Source organism: Saccoglossus kowalevskii, chromosome 12 (assembly GCF_978046115.1).
Source record: "Saccoglossus kowalevskii chromosome 12, keSacKowa6.1, whole genome shotgun sequence".
Lineage (NCBI taxonomy): Eukaryota > Metazoa > Hemichordata > Enteropneusta > Harrimaniidae > Saccoglossus > Saccoglossus kowalevskii.
In genome coordinates, this window is record NC_140652.1 from 18,438,149 (window position 1) to 18,463,003 (window position 24,855).

General features: G+C 34.2%; 2 protein-coding genes across 3 annotated transcripts in view; both read left to right on the forward strand.

Moving 5' to 3' along the window:
- Positions 1-17,257, forward strand: part of LOC102803518 (anti-apoptotic protein NR13-like) — a 28,077-nt gene extending 10,820 nt beyond the window's left edge. For both annotated transcript variants that reach the window (XM_085506466.1, XM_085506467.1), the window contains 5 exons: positions 2,973-3,123; positions 3,354-3,491; positions 3,776-3,939; positions 6,743-6,881; positions 13,871-17,257. In XM_085506466.1, coding sequence (XP_085362592.1) covers positions 2,973-3,123; positions 3,354-3,491; positions 3,776-3,939; positions 6,743-6,881; positions 13,871-13,896 — 618 coding nt within the window. In that variant the 3' untranslated portion in view covers positions 13,897-17,257. The remainder of the gene's footprint in view (positions 1-2,972; positions 3,124-3,353; positions 3,492-3,775; positions 3,940-6,742; positions 6,882-13,870) is intronic.
- A 1,275-nt stretch (positions 17,258-18,532) lies between these two features.
- Positions 18,533-24,855, forward strand: part of LOC102803398 (bcl-2 homologous antagonist/killer-like) — a 47,662-nt gene continuing 41,339 nt past the window's right edge. The window contains exon 1 of the mRNA XM_085506468.1: positions 18,533-18,684. The gene's annotated coding sequence lies outside the window, so the exon portion shown is untranslated. The remainder of the gene's footprint in view (positions 18,685-24,855) is intronic.

Consider the following 24,855-nt stretch of genomic DNA (forward strand, 5'->3'; position numbering starts at 1 on the left):
CCAAACTTTGCTTTGGTAATTTTTAGGTGATGGAAGGTATCGAAGGAGTCATCGGCGGTATTCATCAGTGCAAGTCGCTCCCAGGTCAAACCTCATACCTGTGATTTCCATTAAAAAAGTGCATTGGATTATGGGAAAATCAATGTTTATCAACACAAATGTCGGACATGCGCAGCGCGACGACCATCACACTTCAGTTGCTCAAAAATTAAGGCCAGACTTTTTTTATTCCTTGTTTCTTGAGTTTTTATATGGCAATTTTTTTGAGGAGAACGAAAAAAAAAAAAAATTAATTCCTTTTTACCATTTGATTTGTGTGATTCTCAAAGAATTGTCTGTGAGATCATTGATCGGAAAGAAGAAATGAAATAAATTTTATTCCATGTATAACCTTGTTTCTCATCTGCGCAAGACTTCGGCACTTTGATCATGACACTCCCACGAAAATGAAACTTGGGTTTGTTATGCGATGGGTGGAAAAAAATGAAGATAAAATTAAGTTTTTTTAGCAATTTTTTGCACTAACAAGTCGGCGGGTGCGAGAAATTTTATTTTTATTTCATTTTCGGCTCTTGTTCATTCGACGGGTTCGCGAAACAAGGGATAATAAAAGTCTGGCCTAAATTGAAATTATTGTATCAATGATATTTATTTCAAACAATTTTTATAAAAAAGCAAATTCAGCTGACAGTTAGCTTGGAAGTTAAGTGATCCAATTTTCCAATTTTTTACTGTTTTTAAGTTTTGACTCTAAATTTGTGACATTATGCCCACTTGAAACTGTCAAAAGTTGATCGTATATATAACATGTCATAACAGTTGTCAAAATATGACATGTTGTAACAGGTTAAAATATATGACATGTAGTATGATTCTATTTTCGTCAGTTATTGCCACTCGGTCATCATCAGTGACTGCATTAATGCACCTAGGGTAACGTATTATGTCACCACTGTCAATGCTTGTAATAAATTCACCTTTACTGTTAAGCATATGTACTCCATCACTGTCACATATGTAAATATTATCATTTTTATCAGTAGAAATTCTCTTGGGAATTGAAGTGTTCATTGGACAATTAAATGCAAACATGAACACTCCATCAAATGTGAGAACCTTGATAGAATGGTACATACCTGAATCAGAGACTATTAAAGTGTAACTGAATTGGGACAATTGACTTTTTTTGTGTGCAAAATTTATTTATAAACAACATTATGAAAAGAAATCAAGTGAAAAGGATATATAAATTGGGTAAACAGTCAATGATATTCCGAAATCGCGCCACGCCCCCCTCTCCCATCACCTTCGAGTTTTTTCGGCATTACGAGTGTAACCGAAATGGCGCCACCAACGGGAGCATAAAGCATGAGCTAGCTAGCAGACAGGATTGTTTATCATTTTCCATACGCACGCGTTTCGTAAACATATACAACGAGTTACCAAGATCGAGAATTCTTACGAGTTACCATCATATACAACGAGTTACCACGATCGTTTTCATGGGGAAACGCTGTGTTGTTGGCGGGTGTAGTAACACACACGGCGATCGCGTAAGTCTTTATGGGTTCCCAAAGGATTCGAATTTATGACATCAGTGGACCAAAGCCGTCAAGAACACCAGGAAACATTGGGATGGACCTTCTCCATATACCGTTATTTGCAGTGTCCATTTTACGCCCGAATCATTTGTTGATCCACCATCTGGATTCGTTATGAATTATTTGGGTTTCGGAAATAACTGTGTAAATAACCAGAAGAATAATATTTTCCATGTAGAATATGAATATTAATTTGCTTGAAAAGTTTAGAATGTATTCATGTTATTATGCCAGAGTCGAAATAACTAGATCGATTGTGGAACAACAACAACAAAACACAAAATGGCGATTGGAAAATGTAAGCACTGGACGCATTCACCGTTCACGTACTTTGTGTCTTTACATGATTTCTTCAGAAGATCAAGAAACTGAAAATTGCACACTGATATGTGTTTAGAATTTGGATGAACAAAAGACAGAAACTGGAAACCAAGCCGGTCACATGTTCAAACTCTGTGTCACGGTCATTTTGGGAAGGTACACGATCACCCACATCGCGTACTTTTCTTGCAGGTTCAAACCTGTATGGGCCAATTTGTCCCTGGCACTCTAAAACAAAATCGTGACATCTCTCATTGTCATCATACTCTTCGATTTCATAACTCTCGTCAGACGATAACATAGATTCCGTGTCGCTTTCCGAGCACTGCATACGTATAGCGGCCATTGTGAGATGACAAGTTCCCCCCGTGACGTCACAAAGTACCCTTGTATGCTAATTAGGTACTCTAATTGGAGCCTCGCTCTGAGTCGACCAAGAAACTGAACGTGGGCGTGTCCTTATCCAGAACATTATTATTGATCGTTTACTTAATTTATGTACATTTTTCACTTGATTTTTTTTCATAATGGTTTTATAAATAAATTTTGCACACAAAAAAAGTCAATTGTCCCAATTCAGTTACACTTTAAACATCCAGCACTATTAAAAGCTAGAAATCGTGGATATTCAAACTCGACTAATACTTCTTGGTCCTCACTACCAACCGGCGGAATGTATCCGTAACCTTGTAATTGGTACAACCTTGTACATTATGCCTCATTATCAACCACATATATAATAGCATTATTAGGGTTGATAGCGATTCCACATAGATGTTGTAATTCCTTTTCACCGAAACCAGTTATAAACTTCCCATATTGATTACATACAATCACCTGATTATTTCCTTCATCTGTAATGAAGTATGTATTATTCGTTAATACTGCTATATCAAAACAAGTTTACAAAATCCTGTAAAGTTGTGATCTGTGGTTTTACCTTATACATCTATTGTCTGTTAGTCTGTGCATCAGCCGCTAAAATCTCAACTCTATGTATTAAATCTTGTTTTGTATCTGTTCTGATATCCTGTTTGTTTATCGTTTCAGATGTCTGAGTCTGTAGCGGCTCAGGAAACCCAGCGGTATATAGAAGACTACTGTGTTCACAGGTTGAGACTTAATAATATTGAACTGGCAGCTTATCATCACGTCAGTAGACAGCCATTTTGTGAGGTAGCTGCAAGAGTCCGTAGAGTCGGTATGTTGATAACTAATATATATTTCAATGATATTTTAACAGAACACAAAAATTAAACTTATAATATTTAACATTTGTCTAAGATTTATTTTATATTCTTACAGTGTTTGTTTATTTGTTTGTTTGTTTATAAAGTAATGTACTAGTATATTGGCCATATATTTGACCACACAATTCATCCTACTATGTACGGGTCAAATTTCAAATTAACAACACATTTTCTGTCACAGGTCAAGAAATTGAAGCCAATAATCCCCAGTTCTTTGCTAATTGCTGTGAGCAGCTTGATCTGAGACCGACTACAGCTTACGCAAAATTCCGAGATCTATGTGACGAGCTGTTCCGGGATACAGGCTGTCCTGAGGGAGGTGAGATGTAGCGTGGTTCACAGTATTTTATGGTGCAATGGAAAATTAACTTTTAATTTAATTTCAGAAATCTGAAATGATAATTTAAAATAACATTAATTTAAAACTACCTGGAATTATAAAGTCTCCAACTAACAGCACATAAATGTTATCGAAAATTAAACCAAACAAGTTTTATGCAACTAATAATATGTGCTCAATGGTAACTCAATCGTAATTGAAAAAGATTCTTGTTCATTGGAGTACTCTTTGAGCTCAATATTTATTATCTGTTTTTGTTGTAGGTATATCATGGGGAAGGATAGCTGCATTAATTTCTTTCAGTGGACGACTCGCTGTATACTGTGCATCATATGGACTTGAGGATTTTGTAGCAAGTGTGATTGGATGGACAGTAAGGTATATCAACGACAAACTACTGGCGTGGATTAATCAACATGGGGGATGGGTAAGTTGACAGTTTATATACTCCCTAGGTTATTAGTATTAGGATAAACTATTGACATGGATTAAACAACATGGGGATGGGTAAGTTGACAGTTTATGTACTCCCTAGGTTATTAGGATAAACTACTGACATGGATTAAACAACATGAGGGATGGGTAAGATGACAGTTTATGTACTCCCTAGGTTATTAGGATAAACTATTGACATGGATTAATCAACATGGGGGATGGGTAATTTGACAGTTTATGTACTCCCTAGGTTATTAGGATAAACTATTGACATGGATTAAACAACATGGGGGATGGGTAAGTTGACAGTTTATGTACTCCCTAGGTTATTAGGATAAACTATTGACATGGATTAAACAACATGGGGATGGGTAAGTTGACAGTTTATGTACTCCCTAGGTTATTAGGATAAACTACTGACATGGATTAATCAACATGGGGGGATGGGTAAGTTGACAGTTTATGTACTCCCTAGGTTATTAGGATAAACTACTGACATGGATTAATCAACATGGGGGATGGGTAAGTTGAAAGTTTATGTACTCCCTAGGTTATTAGGATAAACTATTGACATGGATTAAACAACATGGGGATGGGTAAGTTGACAGTTTATGTACTCCCTAGGTTATTAGGATAAACTACTGACATGGATTAATCAACATGGGGGGATGGGTAAGTTGAAAGTTTATGTACTCCCTAGGTTATTAGGATAAACTGCTGACATGGATTAATCAACATGGGGGATGGGTAAGTTGACAGTTTATGTACTCCCTAGGTTATTAGGATAAACTACTGACATGGAATAATCAACATGGGGGATGGGTAAGTTGACAGTTTATGTACTCCCTAGGTTATTAGGATAAACTGCTGACATGGATTAATCAACATGGGGGATGGGTAAGTTGACAGTTTATGTACTCCCTAGGTTATTAGGATAAACTACTGACATGGATTAATCAACATGGGGGATGGGTAAGTTGAAAGTTTATGTACTCCCTAGGTTATTAGGATAAACTGCTGACATGGATTAATCAACATGGGGGATGGGTAAGTTGACAGTTTATGTACTCCCTAGGTTATTAGGATAAACTACTGACATGGATTAATCAACATGGGGGATGGGTAAGTTGACAGTTTATGTACTCCCTAGGTTATTAGGATAAACTACTGACATGGATTAATCAACATGGGGGATGGGTAAGTTGACAGTTTATGTACTTCCTAGGTTATTAGGATAAACTACTGACATGGATTAATCAACATGGGGGATGGGTAAGTTGACAGTTTATGTACTCCCTAGGTTATTAGGATAAACTACTGACATGGATTAATCAACATGGGGGATGGGTAAGTTGACAGTTTATGTACTTCCTAGGTTATTAGGATAAACTACTGACATGGAATAATCAACATGGGGGATGGGTAAGTTGACAGTTTATGTACTCCCTAGGTTATTAGGATAAACTACTGACATGGATTAATCAACATGGGGGATGGGTAAGTTGACAGTTTATGTACTCCCTAGGCTATTAGGATAAACTACTGACATGGATTAATCAACATGGGGGATGGGTAAGTTGACAGTTTATGTACTCCCTAGGTTATTAGGATAAACTACTGACATGGATTAATCAACATGGGGGATGGGTAAGTTGACAGTTTATGTACTTCCTAGGTTATTAGGATAAACTACTGACATGGATTAATCAACATGGGGGATGGGTAAGTTGACAGTTTATGTACTCCCTAGGTTATTAGGATAAACTACTGACATGGATTAATCAACATGGGGGATGGGTAAGTTGACAGTTTATGTACTTCCTAGGTTATTAGGATAAACTACTGACATGGATTAATCAACATGGGGGATGGGTAAGTTGACAGTTTATGTACTCCCTAGGCTATTAGGATAAACTACTGACATAGATTAATCAATATGGGGGATAGGTAAGTTGACAGTTTATGTACTCCCTAGGTTATTAGGATAAACTGCTGACATGGATTAATCAACATGGGGGATGGGTAAGTGTACAGTTTATGTACTCCCTAAGCTATTAGGATAAACTACTGACATAGATTAATCAATATGGGGGATAGGTAAGTTGACAGTTTATGTACTCCCTAGGTTATTAGGATAAACTATTGACATAGATTAAACAACATGGGGGATGGGTAAGTTGACAGAATGAGGCATAACTTGTTAACACTTGTTTTGCGTCGCTTATGTGCCATATTGCCTTAGAGGGCGCTCTGTCTGGCACATCAAATATGTTGCTTGATAATCTAAATATTACTATCGCAGAGTGAATCTGTAAGGTTTATTGGTCCAATGCCGCTGCTACAGAAAACATAAAATCAACACAAATGAGTCAGTCTTTCAAAAACCTAAAATTTGTATTTATGGAGTATGAAATACTATCAACTCCCAACATGAATGCAATAGTTGATTTGGTTATGTACTGTAAAATGACTAATTTTCACTGGGTTTAAATTTTGATGATCTACCATTTCAGGCATATTCAGTGGGTTTTAAATTCACGGTTTTATCATTTAGATAATGTGTTCTATGCTAAATTTTACATATTCACTGGGTTTTAATTTAGCGTATTTTCCAGTCAGCGAACTAAGCAAAATTAAAACCCAGTGAATAATTAATTCTTTTACAGTAACACTGGCTCATACTGTGATGCATGAATGAAAATTTAAATCAAAATTGTTTGAGTTTCAGTATTTCCATTTCCCTTTGTTTGAAAAATCTCATAAAAACAATGATTCACATTTTCTTTCTCCGCTAGGATTCTTTCCTGGAATTTTTCGATGATGAAAGAGCATCCCAGAGAGCAAGAGAAACCGTCAACGACATCGTTGAAACAGTATGCAAATATGCCTGGTTTGGAGCAGGGTTGGCTATGTTTCTATTTATAGCGTCAAGAGGTAGCTAGACCATAATATATTTCAACATGTGCCAACCGGCATTCAAGAGTACATACACCAAATCCATATCTTGCCATAGAGGGCGGTGTTCACTCTTATTCATAGTTACCCCTGTGTACACCAAAGTAGTATCTGATGTAATCTGTCCTGTCCCTCTATAGTTAGAATTGCTTCCTATGATGCTTTGCATAATCTCAATTCATAATTACATCTCAGTAGCACTCAGTGAAATAACTGATTCAAAAAACTTTAAAGATGGATTCATGTATTTTTCATAGCCTTCTCAGTTGTCAATTTCATTACCATGGCAACTAAGTGTTTTAAATTGCAATTAAAAATATATTACAGGTCATCTGAACGTGATGGAAACATAATATTACATTAGCAACCGTGTTTCTAAATAAAAGAAAAAAAAAGACACTGCAGACTAAGTTGAAAAAAGTCGTTATGTCTCGTCATGTTCAATATAGATACCATATGACATATACATGATGCGTAAAATCCATACCGTATTTGTTCTATTAAAAGCACATCTCCAATAAAAGTACAAATGAACTAAAAGTTACATTTGCTGAATCCTGATTCATTAAAATATAACACATACTCTACTAATAGAGGAATACTGAAGTGCAAATACGGTAGTTTGTTTACAGAACATTTAAATATGAACCGCATCTTTGCCTTTACAAAACATTTTCAAACCTCGTAATTGATTGTAATATTCAAAAAATATTAGCATGTTTTGATTTTTATCCTAAATTTTGGACCTTTCAACTTTGAGGTTGGATTCAGAAATGCATGTGTTACTAGTATTTGAATTTTGGAGTTGAAATAAAAACTGTCTTACCATCATCTATATGTACCACTGTAGTCATTATTTATTTATTTAATCTCCTAGGCTTAAAATGAAATGCTACTTTAATTCACCACTAACTTTTGTAACAATGCATCATTGGAGGCAATTCCTTGTACTATTTCACAGAGACAGAGCTGCTGGCAGCCTAAGCTCTACACTATTTTACAATCTATCTGCAGCTTTAACGACAAGTGATGTGTACATGTAGCTATTCTATTATAGGTCCTGATATTGAGCAGAACACAGACCGCCATTTTTTTAACAATTGATTGCTTAATGTGTGATGTCACTTCCTTAACAACCAATACTACCCATCATCCTTAGCTCTTCATTATTACATTTTCATCAGCTGATAAAGTCAGACTAAATCTCTTCATCATGATATGTGATTTTTTTTTTCTGTAATTGTGTTGTAAAATTATATATTCATATATTGTAGTGTATATACAATGTAAGTTTATGTTTATTTATTCCTTGGCGTAAAACGCTGTTTTTGTTTATGTGCAATTACGTAATCCAAGGCATAGATGGAGTTGCTTTAGGATTAACCAGGCGCTATTGTGATCAGCCAATCAAAGAGTATATTGAAAAATGAATTGGACAGAAACACTATGTGATTGGTCGACTGATCTGTTAACAACCAATCATTGAGTGTCTTACAGATATGAATGAGCAGAGACAATCATGCCTAACAGGGCTTTACTTTTGATTGAGATAATGAAAATGCGTTTATTTTTAAGAATACTGCATACCATATTTGCTCTATTTGAAGTGCATCAAAGCATTGTAAACCAAACCAAAAAATGCATAAATTATATACTGTATCATTTGAATATTACTTCTTTTGACACCTCAGTTTATATAAACTAGTAACAGAGCAAATGTGATATGAGCATGAGAGTATTGACGCATCAATCTCTGAAGTATTAGACGATACTCCTGTCTGTGCACGTACTTTGTGGTTGTTGGATTATAAACTCTTAGCATCAGTTAATACAGTATATTAGAAAACATGCAGTACTGTGCAGTATAATTAAACCAACGGCAATGCTACTCTGTCATAGCAGGTTGTATTTTTCAATAACCGTATATTACCGTAGACTGCACACGCTTAGTCAGACTTAGCAAGTGTATATAAATCTTGAAATATTAACTTTTTCAGCCAATGTTTATTAATATTTTTGTCTTGTTCTACCCTATTTTTTTTTCATAATTCAGAGTTGGGGTCCCCAGAGCAGGAGGACCACGGTTTCAATTTAACGACATATAAAACTGTCTGTAAAAGTGCTTGTCACTAAATGATGTCACTTCCTGTTTGATAAACGATTGTGCATTGTGGGTACAGGGCATTCTCATTATCACTTTCTACTGAGGGGGAGGGGGTTCAGTGGATAGATGCATTTGATGTGAAGATAGTGACTGATGGATGACCCACTGGTTTTAAAAAATGAACTTGACCAAGATTTTATTTCTCCACATATAAATTATTAAAATACATCTAGAGAAGTACACGACTATTTACTCACAAGGCATTCTGATTTTCATGATTGTTACGATGTTGTATATTTCTTACAGCAGTACATTTATCAATGTAAATTTTGTTATATTTCTTACAAATATTTTTGTATTATAAAACTAAAATTACGGGGACTTTTTGAAAAAACATTTTGTAATCAATTTGTCTATCGCCCTCTATTAACAATAACTATGCTCAACAACTGAGTCAGAATATCTGAATTTCCAAACACCAGAGGGCGCTGTTCACTTTCCACTGTGTCTAAAGATGCCACTCCCCCCTTCATTTTTCTAAATTGAAAGCCCTGTTGTTTGAATAAATCTAGACTTCCAGCCATAACAAAAAACTTACAACATACTTTTATTAATGGATTGATGTGATGTCATTCAGTGATGAGTACCTACCACCCCTCAAATTTGGATTGCACTTGGAACAATCCAAAAGTAAAAAATTAACCACTATACAATGGTGATATTTATCGTTGCAATGGGGTGTGGTAATTTTTTTTTTCTGCTCAACTCTTTTAAAGAAGCATTTGCTGCATTTTTTTTTCATTTTTTTTTCCATATTTTTATAATCTGTGTAATATGAGACAGAACCAACTTTGAGGTAACATATACATAAAAACACAGTGATAAGTTATGGAACATGGCATACATGTCATCCAAATAGCTGAAAAATGTTTTTTTTGTAAAACAAAAATCATTTTTCAATTTTCTCGGTGATGTTAGTATTCATTCACTGTCAAAATGGTTTAGTCCAATATTACATCAACTAAAAACTTGCTAAAAAATGCAGCATATGGCCCTTTAAGCCCAAAAACTTTAAACTGAGAGTAATAACCCGTCCATCAGCTACAGTATTATTGATTTCTGACGAGAAAGCTGGTGGACCGGCATTATCTCGTATCACACAAAGAGTACATTTGAAAACAGTTGATAATTCAAGCTAATTATCATTTCCTATACTTATATTTTTATCTTTCTATATGTTAGTGGCTCAGGTTATGTAATGACAACTTTTAAGGGATGTTCTCAAAAAAAAAATAACAATAATGAATTTCATTGAAAAAGGAGTAGCTCAGTTTATACAATCCAGATCCACAACTGGTGCTATGCTAAAATGCCAGTCAGCAGATACAATTGCACAAATAATACTACAAGAGGATTTTCTTGAATGGTGTAAAACTGATGTACCAGAGGTAAACAATGAAGGTCAAGGGTTAGTAACATTGATTTGACTTGGTTTCTGAGGAGACAACTTTCACGAAGATTACTGAACTAAAAAAAGTAATAATTGTTTAGTTGTTACGAGTTGGGTGCATTTATACCCACAGGAAAGATTGTGTACCATGAATGGTTCTAAGAAAGAGGTCTCATTTTAGATATTGCATCTAACGATAATTTAACAGTACATGTGAAATGACACGTAGATTTCAGATTTGTATCTGTAACAAACATTGTTACTACGACCACCGCTCTTGTTACACAGTAGACATGTACTCTATTTGCTTCATTATTAGTAGTGCTTACGTAAATAACTTCACTATGGTTATAATTAATGTTAATGATCCAGTATACAATCTATGAGAGTGGCACTTCTAAACATCAGCAAATATTTTTTTTTGCTTGCATCCATCAGAAAACTCGAAGAGAACAATTACTTTAGAATCAATGTAAACCTGATGATGGTTTTGTAACTTTGTATCCAACTAGATGATTATTTTGTTCAGGAATCCTTATAACTTATAAATATTCATAAGTCCAAAAGTTTTCATTTGAAGTTGAAGTTGCATTCTCACTTTGCAAGTCTGTGTGTGAGGTATCATACCATTATCGATATGAATATGTATACCATCATCACATTTTGGGATTGTGGATGTTTTTTGGGGGAAATTAGCTACAGATGCTGAATTTATGTGGATCTCCTGAATTAAGTTAGATTTGTAAACAACAGACACTCACTGAGTTAGGAAGAATTCTTGCAGGTCAGTTACATAGTAGGTTTGTCTGTTTAAGGGATAAGACCCCCCAGTACTTTAAAAATTTTAGTGAGCAGGACAGGATATCCTTTTTTATTATGTTATATTTTTAGCTAAAATGTATGCATTTTTAAACATTTTATGTTTTAGCGTATTTTGAGAGTGATGTTTCACTATTCACCAAGCAGTAATGGAACTTTAATTGCCATAGCAATGCTAGCCATTGCGTATACCGCGCAACGTATAAACTTCGACAAAAATACGTTTTTTGTTAACGCGAAATTTTGATACATGCTGCATAGGGTCTATGATGATTTAATTAACATTTTGTGGTCACTAATTTGACAATACTCAACTTTTCTTGAGATTATCATTTCTTTGTGTGTGTGTGTGTGTGTGTTTTTTGAGAACATCCCTATGTAGGGCATTTAATCATTATGCATAATATTACAATATACATGTCACATTTTAGAAAAGAAAACTTTTCCACTGCCATTTTCACATATGTGTGTATTAGCATATACCGACTAATACTAGCATTAACTCAATTTATTAAACATTTTCTGGAAAACTTTAGCTAATTTCATAAGTAGAACTTTCTAAAATTCTTCTGTTTTTGGCAAAGAGATCTATGTTGGCAATATGAAGTAAACGTTTCACAAACATTATTTTGGAGAGATTTTATAAAAGGTCAATTTTTGAATTTGAAGTTACCAACAATGAGTGAGAGAAGGGGCGACGAAGCAATTGATTTCAGGAATAAAATTAAAAAAATAATAGCGCAGAATTTTTTGAAAAATGAAAAACTTATATTGTCGTTTTGCAGTAACGTGGGTATGTATTATGTGACGTGTTTTTGATAGCGATGTATATATACAATATAGATTATTACTAACTTAATTTGTTTCTGTTTAATATATCACATACTATGTAGTGTAGAAATATATCATGTGTAATGTACGATATTCATTCTTATTGGAAGCACATCTCCAGTTTGTGGAATCACAATAACTTCATTATCAGAGCTTTTAATTTACGAACAAACTCATTTTGGGCTTATTCCTTTTTTATTGAATCAGTGGATGTATTTGTAATACCGGTAAATGAGGATTTTTATCAACAATGAGAAACACGGGCAACAAACATCAGGTAGTTCGACAAATTCACAGTGATAATTGTTGAATATACCGGCAATTGTTGAAAGCTACAATGTATCTACATGTATGTATTAATGTATCAGTCTAAACCGATCATCAAGATCCTATTGCAACTATGAATTCATAATCCCAGTTGTGGATCTCAGTCTGTGACTTACCAGTCTACAACTTACCACTGATCATCTAGATCCAAGATGCAACTGTGAATTCATAATCCCAGTTGTGGATCTCAGTCTGTGACTTACCAGTCTACAACTTACCACTGATCATCTAGATCCAAGATGCAACTGTGAATTCATAATCCCAGTTGTAGATCTCAGTCTGTGACTTACCAGTCTACAACTTACCACCGATCATCTAGATCCAAGATGCAACTGCGAATTCATAATCCCAGTTGTGGATCTCAGTCTGTGACTTACCAGTCTACAACTTACCACTGATCATCTAGATCCAAGATGCAACTGTGAATTCATAATCCCAGTTGTGGATCTCAGTCTGTGACTTACCAGTCTACAACTTACCACCGATCATCTAGATCCGAGACACAACTGTGAATTCATAATCCCAGTTGTGGATCTAAGTCTGTGACTTACCAGTCTACAACTTACCACCGATCATCTAGATCCGAGACACAACTGTGAATTCATAATCCCAGTTGTGGATCAAAGTCTGTGACTTACCAGTCTACAACTTACCACCGATCATCTAGATCTGAGACACAACTGTGAATTCATAATCCCAGTTGTGGATCTAAGTCTGTGACTTACCAGTCTACAACTTACCACCGATCATCTAGATCCGAGACACAACTGTGAATTCATAATCCCAGTTGTGGATCTAAGTCTGTGACTTACCAGTTCACTACTTACCACTGATTATCTAGATCCGAGACACAACTGCGTATTCATAAACTCTCTCTGTGACTGTACCGGTACTTAATTGTGGATCAGGTCTATAACTAACCAATAATCATCCATTTCATGATAGCAAGTTTCATACATGTATATGTTCATATCATGTTACTTGAATGACGACCATGATAAAACAACACATTTATTGTAGAACAGAACCTTCATTTCATCTGCAAGTGTTACATGTTTTAAAAGAAAAAAAACACTGTATGTAAAAATTTGTCTGTGTTGAGGGCACCTAATTTCTCATTCCTCCAGAGAGAGACTTGCCTGTATTACACTTGTTTCAACATGAAAACATGCTAAAAGGAAAAATTTTCCCTTTTTGTAAAACTTTGTTTTTGAAATCTAAAAATATCAAAGCAATTCCACGCTCATCATGTGTTCGTCTCTGATAAAATTCGAACCACCTTGGTTGCTAGTACATCTAAATTCTAGCCTCATTCTGGTATTAAATTAGGACGCCCTCAACCACCAAATCTTTTTGAAAGCAGCGCTTGCAAACATAAATTTGTCATTGTCACAATGTATAAGATATTGCTTTCTTTTCTGTTATTTATGCACACAGCACTAAATGGTTTTTTAAAAACGTGATATCACTTTGTGTGGCAGCTTGCTTGGTGCGGCAAACCAGTTTATGTGGGAAGACTGTCAAGGCCCCCTCCAAAGGCAGCATAGAGGAACACCCCTGTTTTGACATGACTGGCAGTGTACAGGTCCTTGCCTGGTGTGCTCTTTGGTTGAGTCCATTTTGCTCAGAGGTGAATACAATCTAAGATAGACGAGCTCTATCAAAATACTGTCATATGCACTAAATGTGCATTACATTATCCCAATTTTGAATTTACAGACATACTTAGCTAGAAAAAACAAACATTTTGTTTATCGGATTTCCTTTTTAAAAACCTTGAGGCAAGCACAATTTGCATATGTTCTTTAAAATGTAGAAACGAACGATGGCTATTAAAGCTGTTGGAAAGGCACACAAACAATGCTTGGCCCAAATTTTAGACAGCATGGTCAATTTTTGCCACAAGTCAAAATAAAAACAGAGACGGTCTGATAAACGAGGATTTTTTTTGTCTGGCCAAACAGTTGCAATCAAATTAAAATCTGCCATAGCAAGTAATTTGGGTTGTTTTAATGTATAACTAAATGTGCAACCAATCAAAGTGACAAGGCCCTTTTTAGTAATGTACACTTTAATTGGTTGACAAACATTTGACGTAGTTATAGGCAATATACACCAGTGGGTGAATATCCAATAAGATGAAAAGTACCAAATTTTTCTCAGCACTGATAATACATACGATATATGAAATCAGACTCTAGCAAGACCATATTTGGAAGTGTGAAGTTATTTCTAATTGGCTGAAAATACATAGCAGAAATTATACCATATATGGGAATGCCAGGATATTTTGAAATAGTAAAACAGATTTTTATGACAGATTTGATTGAAATATGTTTTCAAAGCAAGTTTTCTTACCATTTAATGCAATGTTTTTAAATAGAATATTGTTGATATGTTTGTAATTGTCAAACAACCAATCAGATTCTCCAATCAGATTCAAATTGAAATTCCCCAAATCATTTCATATAAGTAATGAGATTACTAGTCAGCTCAAACAACCAGTAGGATTTACCAGGTTATTTGAAACAACCAATGAGATTTTCCAAGTCAGTTTAAACAACCAATGAGATTCATCAGGTCAATTCAAACAACCAATGAGATTCATTAATCAGTTCAAACAACCAATGAGATTCATCAGGTCAGTTCAAACAATCAATGAGATTTATTAATCAGTTCAAAAAACCAATGAGATTCATCAGGTCAATTCAAACAACCAATGAGATTCATTAATCAGTTCAAACAACCAATGAGATTCATCAGGTCAATTCAAACAACCAATGAGATTCATTAATCAGTTCAAAAAACCAATGAGATTCATCAGGTCAATTCAAACAACCAATGAGATTCATTAATCAGTTCAAACAACCAATGAGATTCATCAGGTCAATTCAAACAACCAATGAGATTTATTAATCAGTTCAAACAACCAATGAGATTCATCAGGTCAGTTCAAACAACCAATGAGATTTATTAATCAGTTCAAACAACCAATGAGATTCATCAGGTCAATTCAAACAACCAATGAGATTCATTAATCAGTTCAAAACCCAATGAGATTCATCAGGTCAGTTCAAACAATCAATGAGATTCACTTATCAGTTCAAACAACCAATGAGATTCACAGTTCAGGTGTGCACAAGTTTTTACAACAAAATTTTAGATAAAGATATTTTACAGATACTCATTGTCAGCTTTAAGCACGCTCAGTCCATTCTTACTATTATGTTTTGTGGTTATAAGTCAATGCTATTGGGATGTCATATAATTAACCCCTCCCCTCTCAAAAAGAGCAGCCACACTTTTCTTCCAGTGCTGTCAGAATAATAAGAACAACTTGAACCTTTTCACCACCAGACTTTCTTTGCCAAATTTTTCTGCACTTTTTCTTTTTATTCTTCTATATGCTCAAAAATGAGCCCTGATTTTTGAGCCAACAGAAAAAATTTGAGGCAATTTTCGGTTTTTACTCAAAAGATTTGGCTACTTTTGTTCTAATCTTCTGAAGGAAAGTGCAGACTATAAATGGGACTATTTTGTTAATTTGTGATGAAAAGAGGGAACTGGTGGTGAAATAATTAATACTTTGGTGGGTGTAGAAAATGTACCGGTACTTCATGTTTTATTTATGCGGTACTATAATTGTCACTGTGTTATGTATGGCGGCTTACCGCACTATAGGTATCAATGCGTTAATTATAGTGGAGATGTGCTTTCAATAGACAATATATTGTCATAATTTTATTGTATATTCATAAAGTATTTATGTTTCGTTCTGTGATCATTTTATTGTTACTTTGGATATAATCTGCTTTGATTTAATTCGTTGTTTTGTTCTCCTTGAGTCCAAGAATTAATACTGAGGTTTTAAAATACCGCCCGCTGAAAGTCTTCGTGGGTAGTTAATATGAATAGGGAAAAAGCGGCGTCAGCTGGCAATGTGTTGACAGTGGGAGGTCATTACGTTAAGTCATGCTTGACATGAATCCCATCACAGCCAGTTGAAGTACAAGTGATAATAAAATAAATGGGACTGATATTTACTTTATCGAGGCGGCCATCTTGAATCACATTAAAAATAAGTTCACGCTGGAATTAAGATAGCCATCACATTTAGTGAATATTGGTAAATTGGTCACATTTATTTTATTATTATTAGTACACACATGTGTAAAATACAGTGAAATACACCACCGAAATTCAAGACTACACTATTGTGTCTGGTGAAAACTGCAGTCGAGGGATAATGACGTTGATTTCTCTGTGATTTTATAAAAGTACATTTTATCATATTTCGCAGTTTCCACCAATGATCGTCCTTTGTTGAGGAAATGTACGCCTGCTATCAAATCTATCCCATAATACACTGTGTTGGAGTAAAATTTTGTAATTTGATAATGAAGGGTATACATACATTTGTCAAATTGATAATAAATAAAGTGTGTTTTTTTGTATTCATTGTGGATGAAAACGATTGGAAAAAACAAAAACAAGAATGTTATTTGAGTGTTTCAATCTATGTTGTCGTAGTAACTGCACTGTGAAATGTTAAAAACATGTAGCTGTAGTATCTATTTGTCTGTAGGTAATTCTCTGTATTTCTTTATTTATTTATTTCATAAATATATAGTACGCACAACTTTGGTTGTCTAAAATAACTGTTAGTTTATTTTACTTTTTTGGGGTTCAGCACAATTCATAGAAGTATTGTAACCAGCCTAGGTGTAATATGAATATGTAAAATAGGCGATATATATTGCACTTTATTTATTTATGTTGCATTGCTATTATGATGTACATAATAAACCGAGTAAATGCATCATGTTCGTTGGTTTAGCGTCTTCTCATTTATATTGCCAATCCATACGGGTGTTGTCACTTGCTTGTTGGTAACTGATGGAACTCTTCCTGAACGCATCCCCAGATGAATTCAGGTACTACTGTAGAATACTTTATTTTCGCTTGGAATTAATTTTCGGTATTTTCGCTCTGAAGGGATGATTCAGTGAAAATAAGATCCAGCGAATATACATTTTTTTTCCTATGTGTTACATTCAACTTGTCAAAAATGAGTGAAAATAAATTCCATACAAAACACTTAAAAAGTGTTTTCAGCAAAAATTAATTCCAGCTAATATCAAGTATTTTACAGTATGTCTGTGTTTCACTTGTTTTGAAGAAGACAAGTATACCATGGAGAAATGGCACAAGTATATGCATGTTACCAATAGCACGTAAATATACATCGTTTGAACCACACAGTTTTTCTAAAACCGGCCATTTATAATGCTCACAATTTTAAGGTTAAGGCTTGTGCTCAATAAATGGTCCTTGGCTGGCGAGGATGATAAATATACTGTATCTGTACTGTTGTATTAGAAACACGCATAAACTAAAAAAATGTATTTATGGTACTCTGAATTGTCAAAATTCGCCCCCTCAAAAATTTTTTTTGTAAATAGCGTTACAGAGGGTCTATATTTCAAAATTCTAAAGGGGGAGCATGCCCCTGAGTTGAAGGTTGGTGAGCAGATACCCCCCCCCCCCCCAATGCAAAATTCCGTGCCGCCGCCGCCTCTGTAATCTGTTTCGAGCCTTTTTTGTGTTCAACCCCAGGTAGGATTTGAACTTGGATATACTGATCATTAGTCTGATGCAACGACCACTATGCTACTATAGCGACAACATTATTCTTTCCTGATTGGCCGTTTTAAACTTTCAACAAAGTCATAAATTATCCAAAATAGTTTTTTTTTTTTTTTTTTTTTTAATTGTGAACCTCATTTGTATGCATTATGCTCATTTTCCTATTAAAAATATTGATCATATTCAGGCACTCTCGCTAAATCAAACAAGCCTCGTCACTGTTTCAAATACCAGTACAAGGAGTAACTTTCCTACATGAGCGCCCTCAATCGAGTTATTTCACTGTGCTTTCCTTTTTTATAAAATAAGTTTATTTATTAACCAAGCACTGAAACGTTGGATGTGAAGGTCGAATATTTCGTCATGATTTTTCATTCGACTAACATGAAATAAAAATCCGTGGGAACATGATAACAAAAACAAGTAATGCGGAAGTAAATACCTTGTTGTATGGATGACGTCATCTATTTAGCATTTAGCCGCCATATTGAAATTGACAGCAGATCAGCTGAGACCCGTGTCTGTGTGAGCCGAGGAAAAAATTATTACCTGGCTACGACTGAATTACCACGATATTCCATTATCTTAGAGACAATTATATAAAGGTAAGATCCACCATTTTTTGCTATAATATGTCAAATCGGCGATGTATCTAGATCGCATGCACCGTTTCATTTGATCCCCTTTGTGTGTCCTCGACTGTGACATGTCCGACTTCTCCAACTGAACTGGATCAGTCTAGGCGACTGTTTTTTTCTCTTTTTCAGAATATAATTGTTTTAAATTTGATATCGTTTATCGCGCTGTCCACACTATAAAATCAATATGCGCTTGATGTGTCTGCTATGTAAAATAACATTGATCGTGTTCGCGCAACACAACCAGACACGTGACTTCGCCTGGCAGACAGATTACGGTTAATAAGGTCAACGCCCTCTCACGTGTCCAAACTCAAAACATTTCGGAAAACATTTAATAACTGCAAGCGAAATTATACTGACAATATACTGTTAAAAATAAGTTAATAACTCGCATTCCTAAACGCACATAGTTTTGAGTACAATAGACATTTTTCAATTCATCAATTAAAACTTAATATTAAATAATATTATATAATCATTGTCCAATTAAGATATATTGTTTTTAATTTTGTACATGATAATTAATTATTGTGTATTGTAAACTGTTTTAATTAAAGCATATTTTTTTCAAATCAGTAAACATTTTGTAGCAGTGGAGTTTCTATGGTGCTGACGATTTATGCAAAATTTCAAATTATGGAAATTTCTAGCAGCGAAAATTAATCGGTTTACAGTGTGAATGCTGTAACCAATTTGATTGCTGTTTTACTGGAGTCAATAAAAACGTGAAAGAACATAATTCTTGAATGCCCACTGTTTTACAACTCATGATCTTCTCTTGCAATGAGATTATAACGATGATTTACTGTTGTGTTTTTTTTATTGTCGTCATTTCTTCTTTTTTTATGTTTTGCAAAAGTGTGCTATATCAATTTTTTTAGAAGGAGCAGTGTGAACTGAGCACTGAACCTTAACTGTTTTGTTTACACGAGAAATTTAATCATATTTTTACAGAAAAAGTGGTAAAAAAGGTTGACTCCCCCATCTCCCACTATTCTGTACATCCATGGGCAGGTAAATCCAGTTGTACATCTAAAGATGATACTTTCTGCATCATATCCTGAAAAAAAAAAGTCAAATATTTTTGTTGTTTTTTAACATGTAAATTATTGATTTTTTAGTAGACTCCAGTTTGAGCTCCACAATTAGAGAGAGGTTGCTATGCAGTACTTGACACATAGTTATGGCCTTGAACACTCTACTATTGATAATTCTGCTGTATTGAATTGACATCTCTGTTGCCAGGCGACATAAATCACCCTCATTACTAATAGGTGGCTATCAGTTTCTTGTTGATGTTTCTTTAGGTGAATGACCTGTTGGCCAATCACCTTTCACTGAAATAACAGGACCCCCCATCCCAGTTGAAAAAACTTTTAGCCAAAACTGAACATCAACTCAATGTTTTGTATTTAGCCAATTTTGGGGGTTTCAGCCACTTATCTATAATTTTATTCTTTGCTGAATTGGTGAATGGGTTGAGGGAACTCTTCATAAGGTAGTCAAAAGAATGTTCTATTTTGTAATGGTAATGAATCAGTGAGGTCATTGACCTACTGATGAAACAGGAAATAAGTTCATCTTCAGGGTATTAGGGAGTCCTACGATCTGAAGAGTTATCATTAATATATTTCCAAATTACCATGTTATTTATTGATTGTTTTAAAATGGTGGAAAAAAATTGGAAAATATTTGTTACAGAAAAAATATCTATCCTCATTCCAGTCAACCACCAATGATTAATAACTTAATAGTAATAATAATAGTTTATTACGCAACTGTAATCTGCTGTGGATACAGTAAGGTAAAAATAGTGTAAAATAAAGCAACTAAAAATTAATAAGTATTCAAAACATTGCATATTAATTAATAAATTAATAATATTCAAACATTCACTTATGCTCACACAGATAGTTGTTCAGAGATACTTTTATAATGCTACATTGCTTGGAAAGTCTTATTTATTGTATACATTGTTGATTTATGAATATAATAATGTTTTATTGTTATTTTGTGAAATATTTTTGTGCCAGCCATGCCATAGCACCTTGATAAATATAACATAAGTTTATTCTATAAAAATTAACGTAACAAAGACTGTCAGCCAAGTTAAGTAACTATTAGTGATCAATGTATTTGTATGAGGTGGTATGATTTACTGTAAAATACTTTATTTTAGCTGGAATTAATTTTCGCTGAAAAGACTTTTTGAGTGTTTTGTATGGAATTTATTTTCACTGACTTTTGGTTAGTTGAATGCAAAATAAGAGAGAAAAAGTATATTCACTGGATTTTATTTTCATTGAATCGCCCCTTAAGCGAAAATTAATTCCAAGCGAAAATAGTCTTTCACAGTATTTGTTTATTCTGCACATTGCTGTATCACGTCCACAGGCTGACACCGCCTTTCACCGAACCCATCCATCAGTTTTCGTTTCATTTTCTGTATTAAATTAACGTAAACAGGATGTTTTCTCTTCATTTACTGTGTGCATGCCGTGTCATTCGAAGGTCTTTTTCACTGTTCATTAGCATCGACCACCTTTTGTATTTGTAGAAGCGTTCATTCTGAAGTCAAAAAGTAGGTGAAATGTTCAGGCCTTTCAAGCTATTTTGCATATGAATGAATACAATTAGCATACTGACTTTTCTGTATCTTGACATATTGTGAATTTTCTAATTTTTCAAAATGTTTGAACTGCCATCCTGCAAAAGTTTGAAGAGTCCGGAATGCCAGGATAGTTCTTGCCATAGTTTTGTTTTTCTATAATTCTATAATTTTTAACGAAAAAGACACAAGTTTCCATTGTGTACAGATATATAAAATAAAACTATTAGGTATGAATTGATTTATGCAAGGTCGTTGACATCAATCAATTTCTTCACTTTTTTTTGTTCACATTGGACATATAGTGCATGACGAAAACAATTCAGTCACTGAACACAAACGTTCTCACAGGTCAAAACATTTTTCGTTGCCATTTCGGGCTATAGTATAGTATAGTATATTTTATTTGACACTAAATAATATATTTTGTTACATTATCTGTGATCAAAAGACATTAAATATAATACACACAAGTACACACACGAGACAAAAGAAAATACATAAAAGTCTTAGTAAAATTACTTATGCTGTCAATACATTTGCTAGCACTATTGGCAATGAACCCATCTCTAAATATCTCTAAATACTACAAGCAGGAAAAAAGGAGTATACGTTTCTCTTGATATTATTGCAAAATATGCACGCTGCCTGCATTCAGGGACGCAGCGACCTTTGTTGCGTAATGTTCAATTTGATCGTTATATCGTGTTCGTGTATACTTTCCGCACCTCGTATTATTTCATTAAGATTTTAAAAGTGCTTTGGTTGTTGTGCAGATTATATGAAAGTTCGTGTATACAACTCAAACATGCATGGGATCCAACTCAAACTGTAAAAAAAATTTAATAAAAATTTTAGACAGCAGCAACTACACTTGTGATATTTGAAACTAGATACATGTACACGATTGTGAATGTCGTTTTCCAAGGCTTTGAAAGAAAGGAGACATAATATCAAAGTACTTAATGGTGTATCACAATTCCATTCATGGCCTTTTGCACAGGTGGTGTCAGCATTTGTTTTTTTAATTGATATTTACCTACTCACATGACCATGAAACTAACTCAGTAAATGTACTTCTTATTTATCATGTGTGTATTTACACATGGTCTAATTATAGAACTCTTGACACTTACATCATTACAATGTTCACTTAAAAGTTAAAATTTTTCTTTTTTCTGGTTTCATGCAATTTCTGTAGGTAATCGACTGATGTGAACTTTGGTGATTATAGGGATGTTTGATGTTTGTGAAATGTATGGTTCACTCACCCGTGTTAGGCATTTTAAGTTCTGGGAGGATAAGGGGGTATGAGTATGTTTTAGAAACATTCTCACTTTACTAGAGGTTTCTGTTTCTGTTTATTGCGAAGTCAATAAAGCAAACTAAATTGCCTTCACTGCCACTGTGAAAAAATGTAGAGGAATTGACAATTTAATAAGTAAAAGATATGTGGCCTTAATTACAAATGGGATCTCTTCTTGTACATGTATAAATATACATATACCGGGGTTAATACGCATATAATATTTTGGGGCCAAGGAAACTGAATATGTGGTTAACACAATTCATACTTGTACCCATAGATAATTGTATAGGTTTACATTCACCAAATAAATTGTACTTTGCGCTCTAGCCATCTGATTACTGATCACATTATTAAAAAGCATTGTTGGTTACCCATCATGCAAAGATACAATATCAATTTTTTTCTATCGTGTACTTGTTTTGTCACTCACTGAACTTGTGCATATTTACCTTCAAGTTAATCTCATTATGAACAATACAGATCCTTAAATGTCCATTGCATTTCCCAGTACAAATACATAAAAAATAAACTTTTTGGATATGAATTTCAACAGAAGCCGAATAATGACATGTGGGATTACTTCCTTCCCATCTTGCCTCCTGAAAGATTTTAATGAGTTTCCTCATTTGCATATTCCAGAGAACAGGATGAATAACCACAAATATGTATTGTATAAAGTATTTCATCCCCTCAAAGCTAATGCTGATCTCCCTATGTTTACTAATGGTTTGTCCCAACCATAATCTGAACTCTAGGCTTCCATGGTAGTAATATCGTTATTTAATTTAATTATGAATGGTAATTAAATTATCTTAATTTTAAATGTATGCTGACTTGTTTATGCTTACATGCATGCATGTCAGTGATGGCCTATTATTTTGTGATTACATGTAAAACAATATGAGACAGGAATCAGTATTTACAAAATGCATTTTCATTATTTATATTTAGTTAATTTCAGAGATAGACTCTGACATCTTGAGGTACAGATAATCCGTGACCTTGAGAAGGTGCACGACCTTGATACATGTACCCATATTGGCAATCACATTATACATTGTACATGTTCTGAGTTTCGGGTCGTTGACCACAAATGTTAGAACTGTCCCACTTTTGCCTTGTTTGATGTAATACATCTACCGATAGTCAATATTCATATTTGCTACACACAACATATACTGTACATGTGTATACACATGGACATGTAGCTCAGGCAGTCATTGTATTAATTGCTTTAAGCCTAATATTAATAAGTATTCCTTGCCAGATCCTCTCTATAATAACATGTGTACCAGACCTACATACATGTACATTCTATATCCTTATAAGGTGAACAGTAATTTCTCACACAACCTTTTGCACAGAGGAGCTACTCTCCTCAATTTTTTTTTTTTTTTTTTATTTACACATGCAAAATTATTTGTGACACAATCAAATTAGGTTCACTGCTTTTAAGAGAACTATTTTTCACTCTCCAAGCATTTTTGAAGACATGCTTTGATGTATTCCAAAACGTAAATGAAAGACTGAGGAGTTTACCTGTGGTCAAATTAACTTGCAAAGTTTGTTTTTATATGGATTGAAGATGTGTATCTTATATAGCAAAAGTGCGCTGTCAGTAAATGCCAATCGATTGCTTATTATATACAATATACTGTAAAGCACTTTATGTTTGATGAAGAGCTGAGACAGGGTGCATAAAATCCTACTAATATATTGTGGAGTACTTTATTTTCGCTGGAATTAATTTTCGCTGAAAAGGCTTTTTGGGCGTTTTGTATGGAATTTATTTTCACTGATTTTTAGATGAGTTTAATGTGAATTATAGGAAAAAAAGTATATTCGCTGGATTTTATTTTCACAGAATCATCCCTTCAGCAAAAATAGCGAAAATAAAGTATAGTACCTTTTTATCTACATTTTACTTACCAAATTCAACAAAAATCAACTTCTTCTTAGCCAGAGAATCTAAAAATGCTCAGTTCTATGAATGCTTTACTGTAAGTCTTAATTTGTATCCCATGTGTAGCTATGTAGCCTTAACTGCCAATAATCCACAATTTAACATCCCCTAAACCCTGATGCATGCTGGGACTTTTTGATCCATTTGCCATTGAGGGGAGGGCAATGTGTTGTAATAGAAATACGAGTATGATAGATGGTTATTGCCTGAGGGTATGAGGGATGATGATACATTCTCGATTTAACGACCTATACC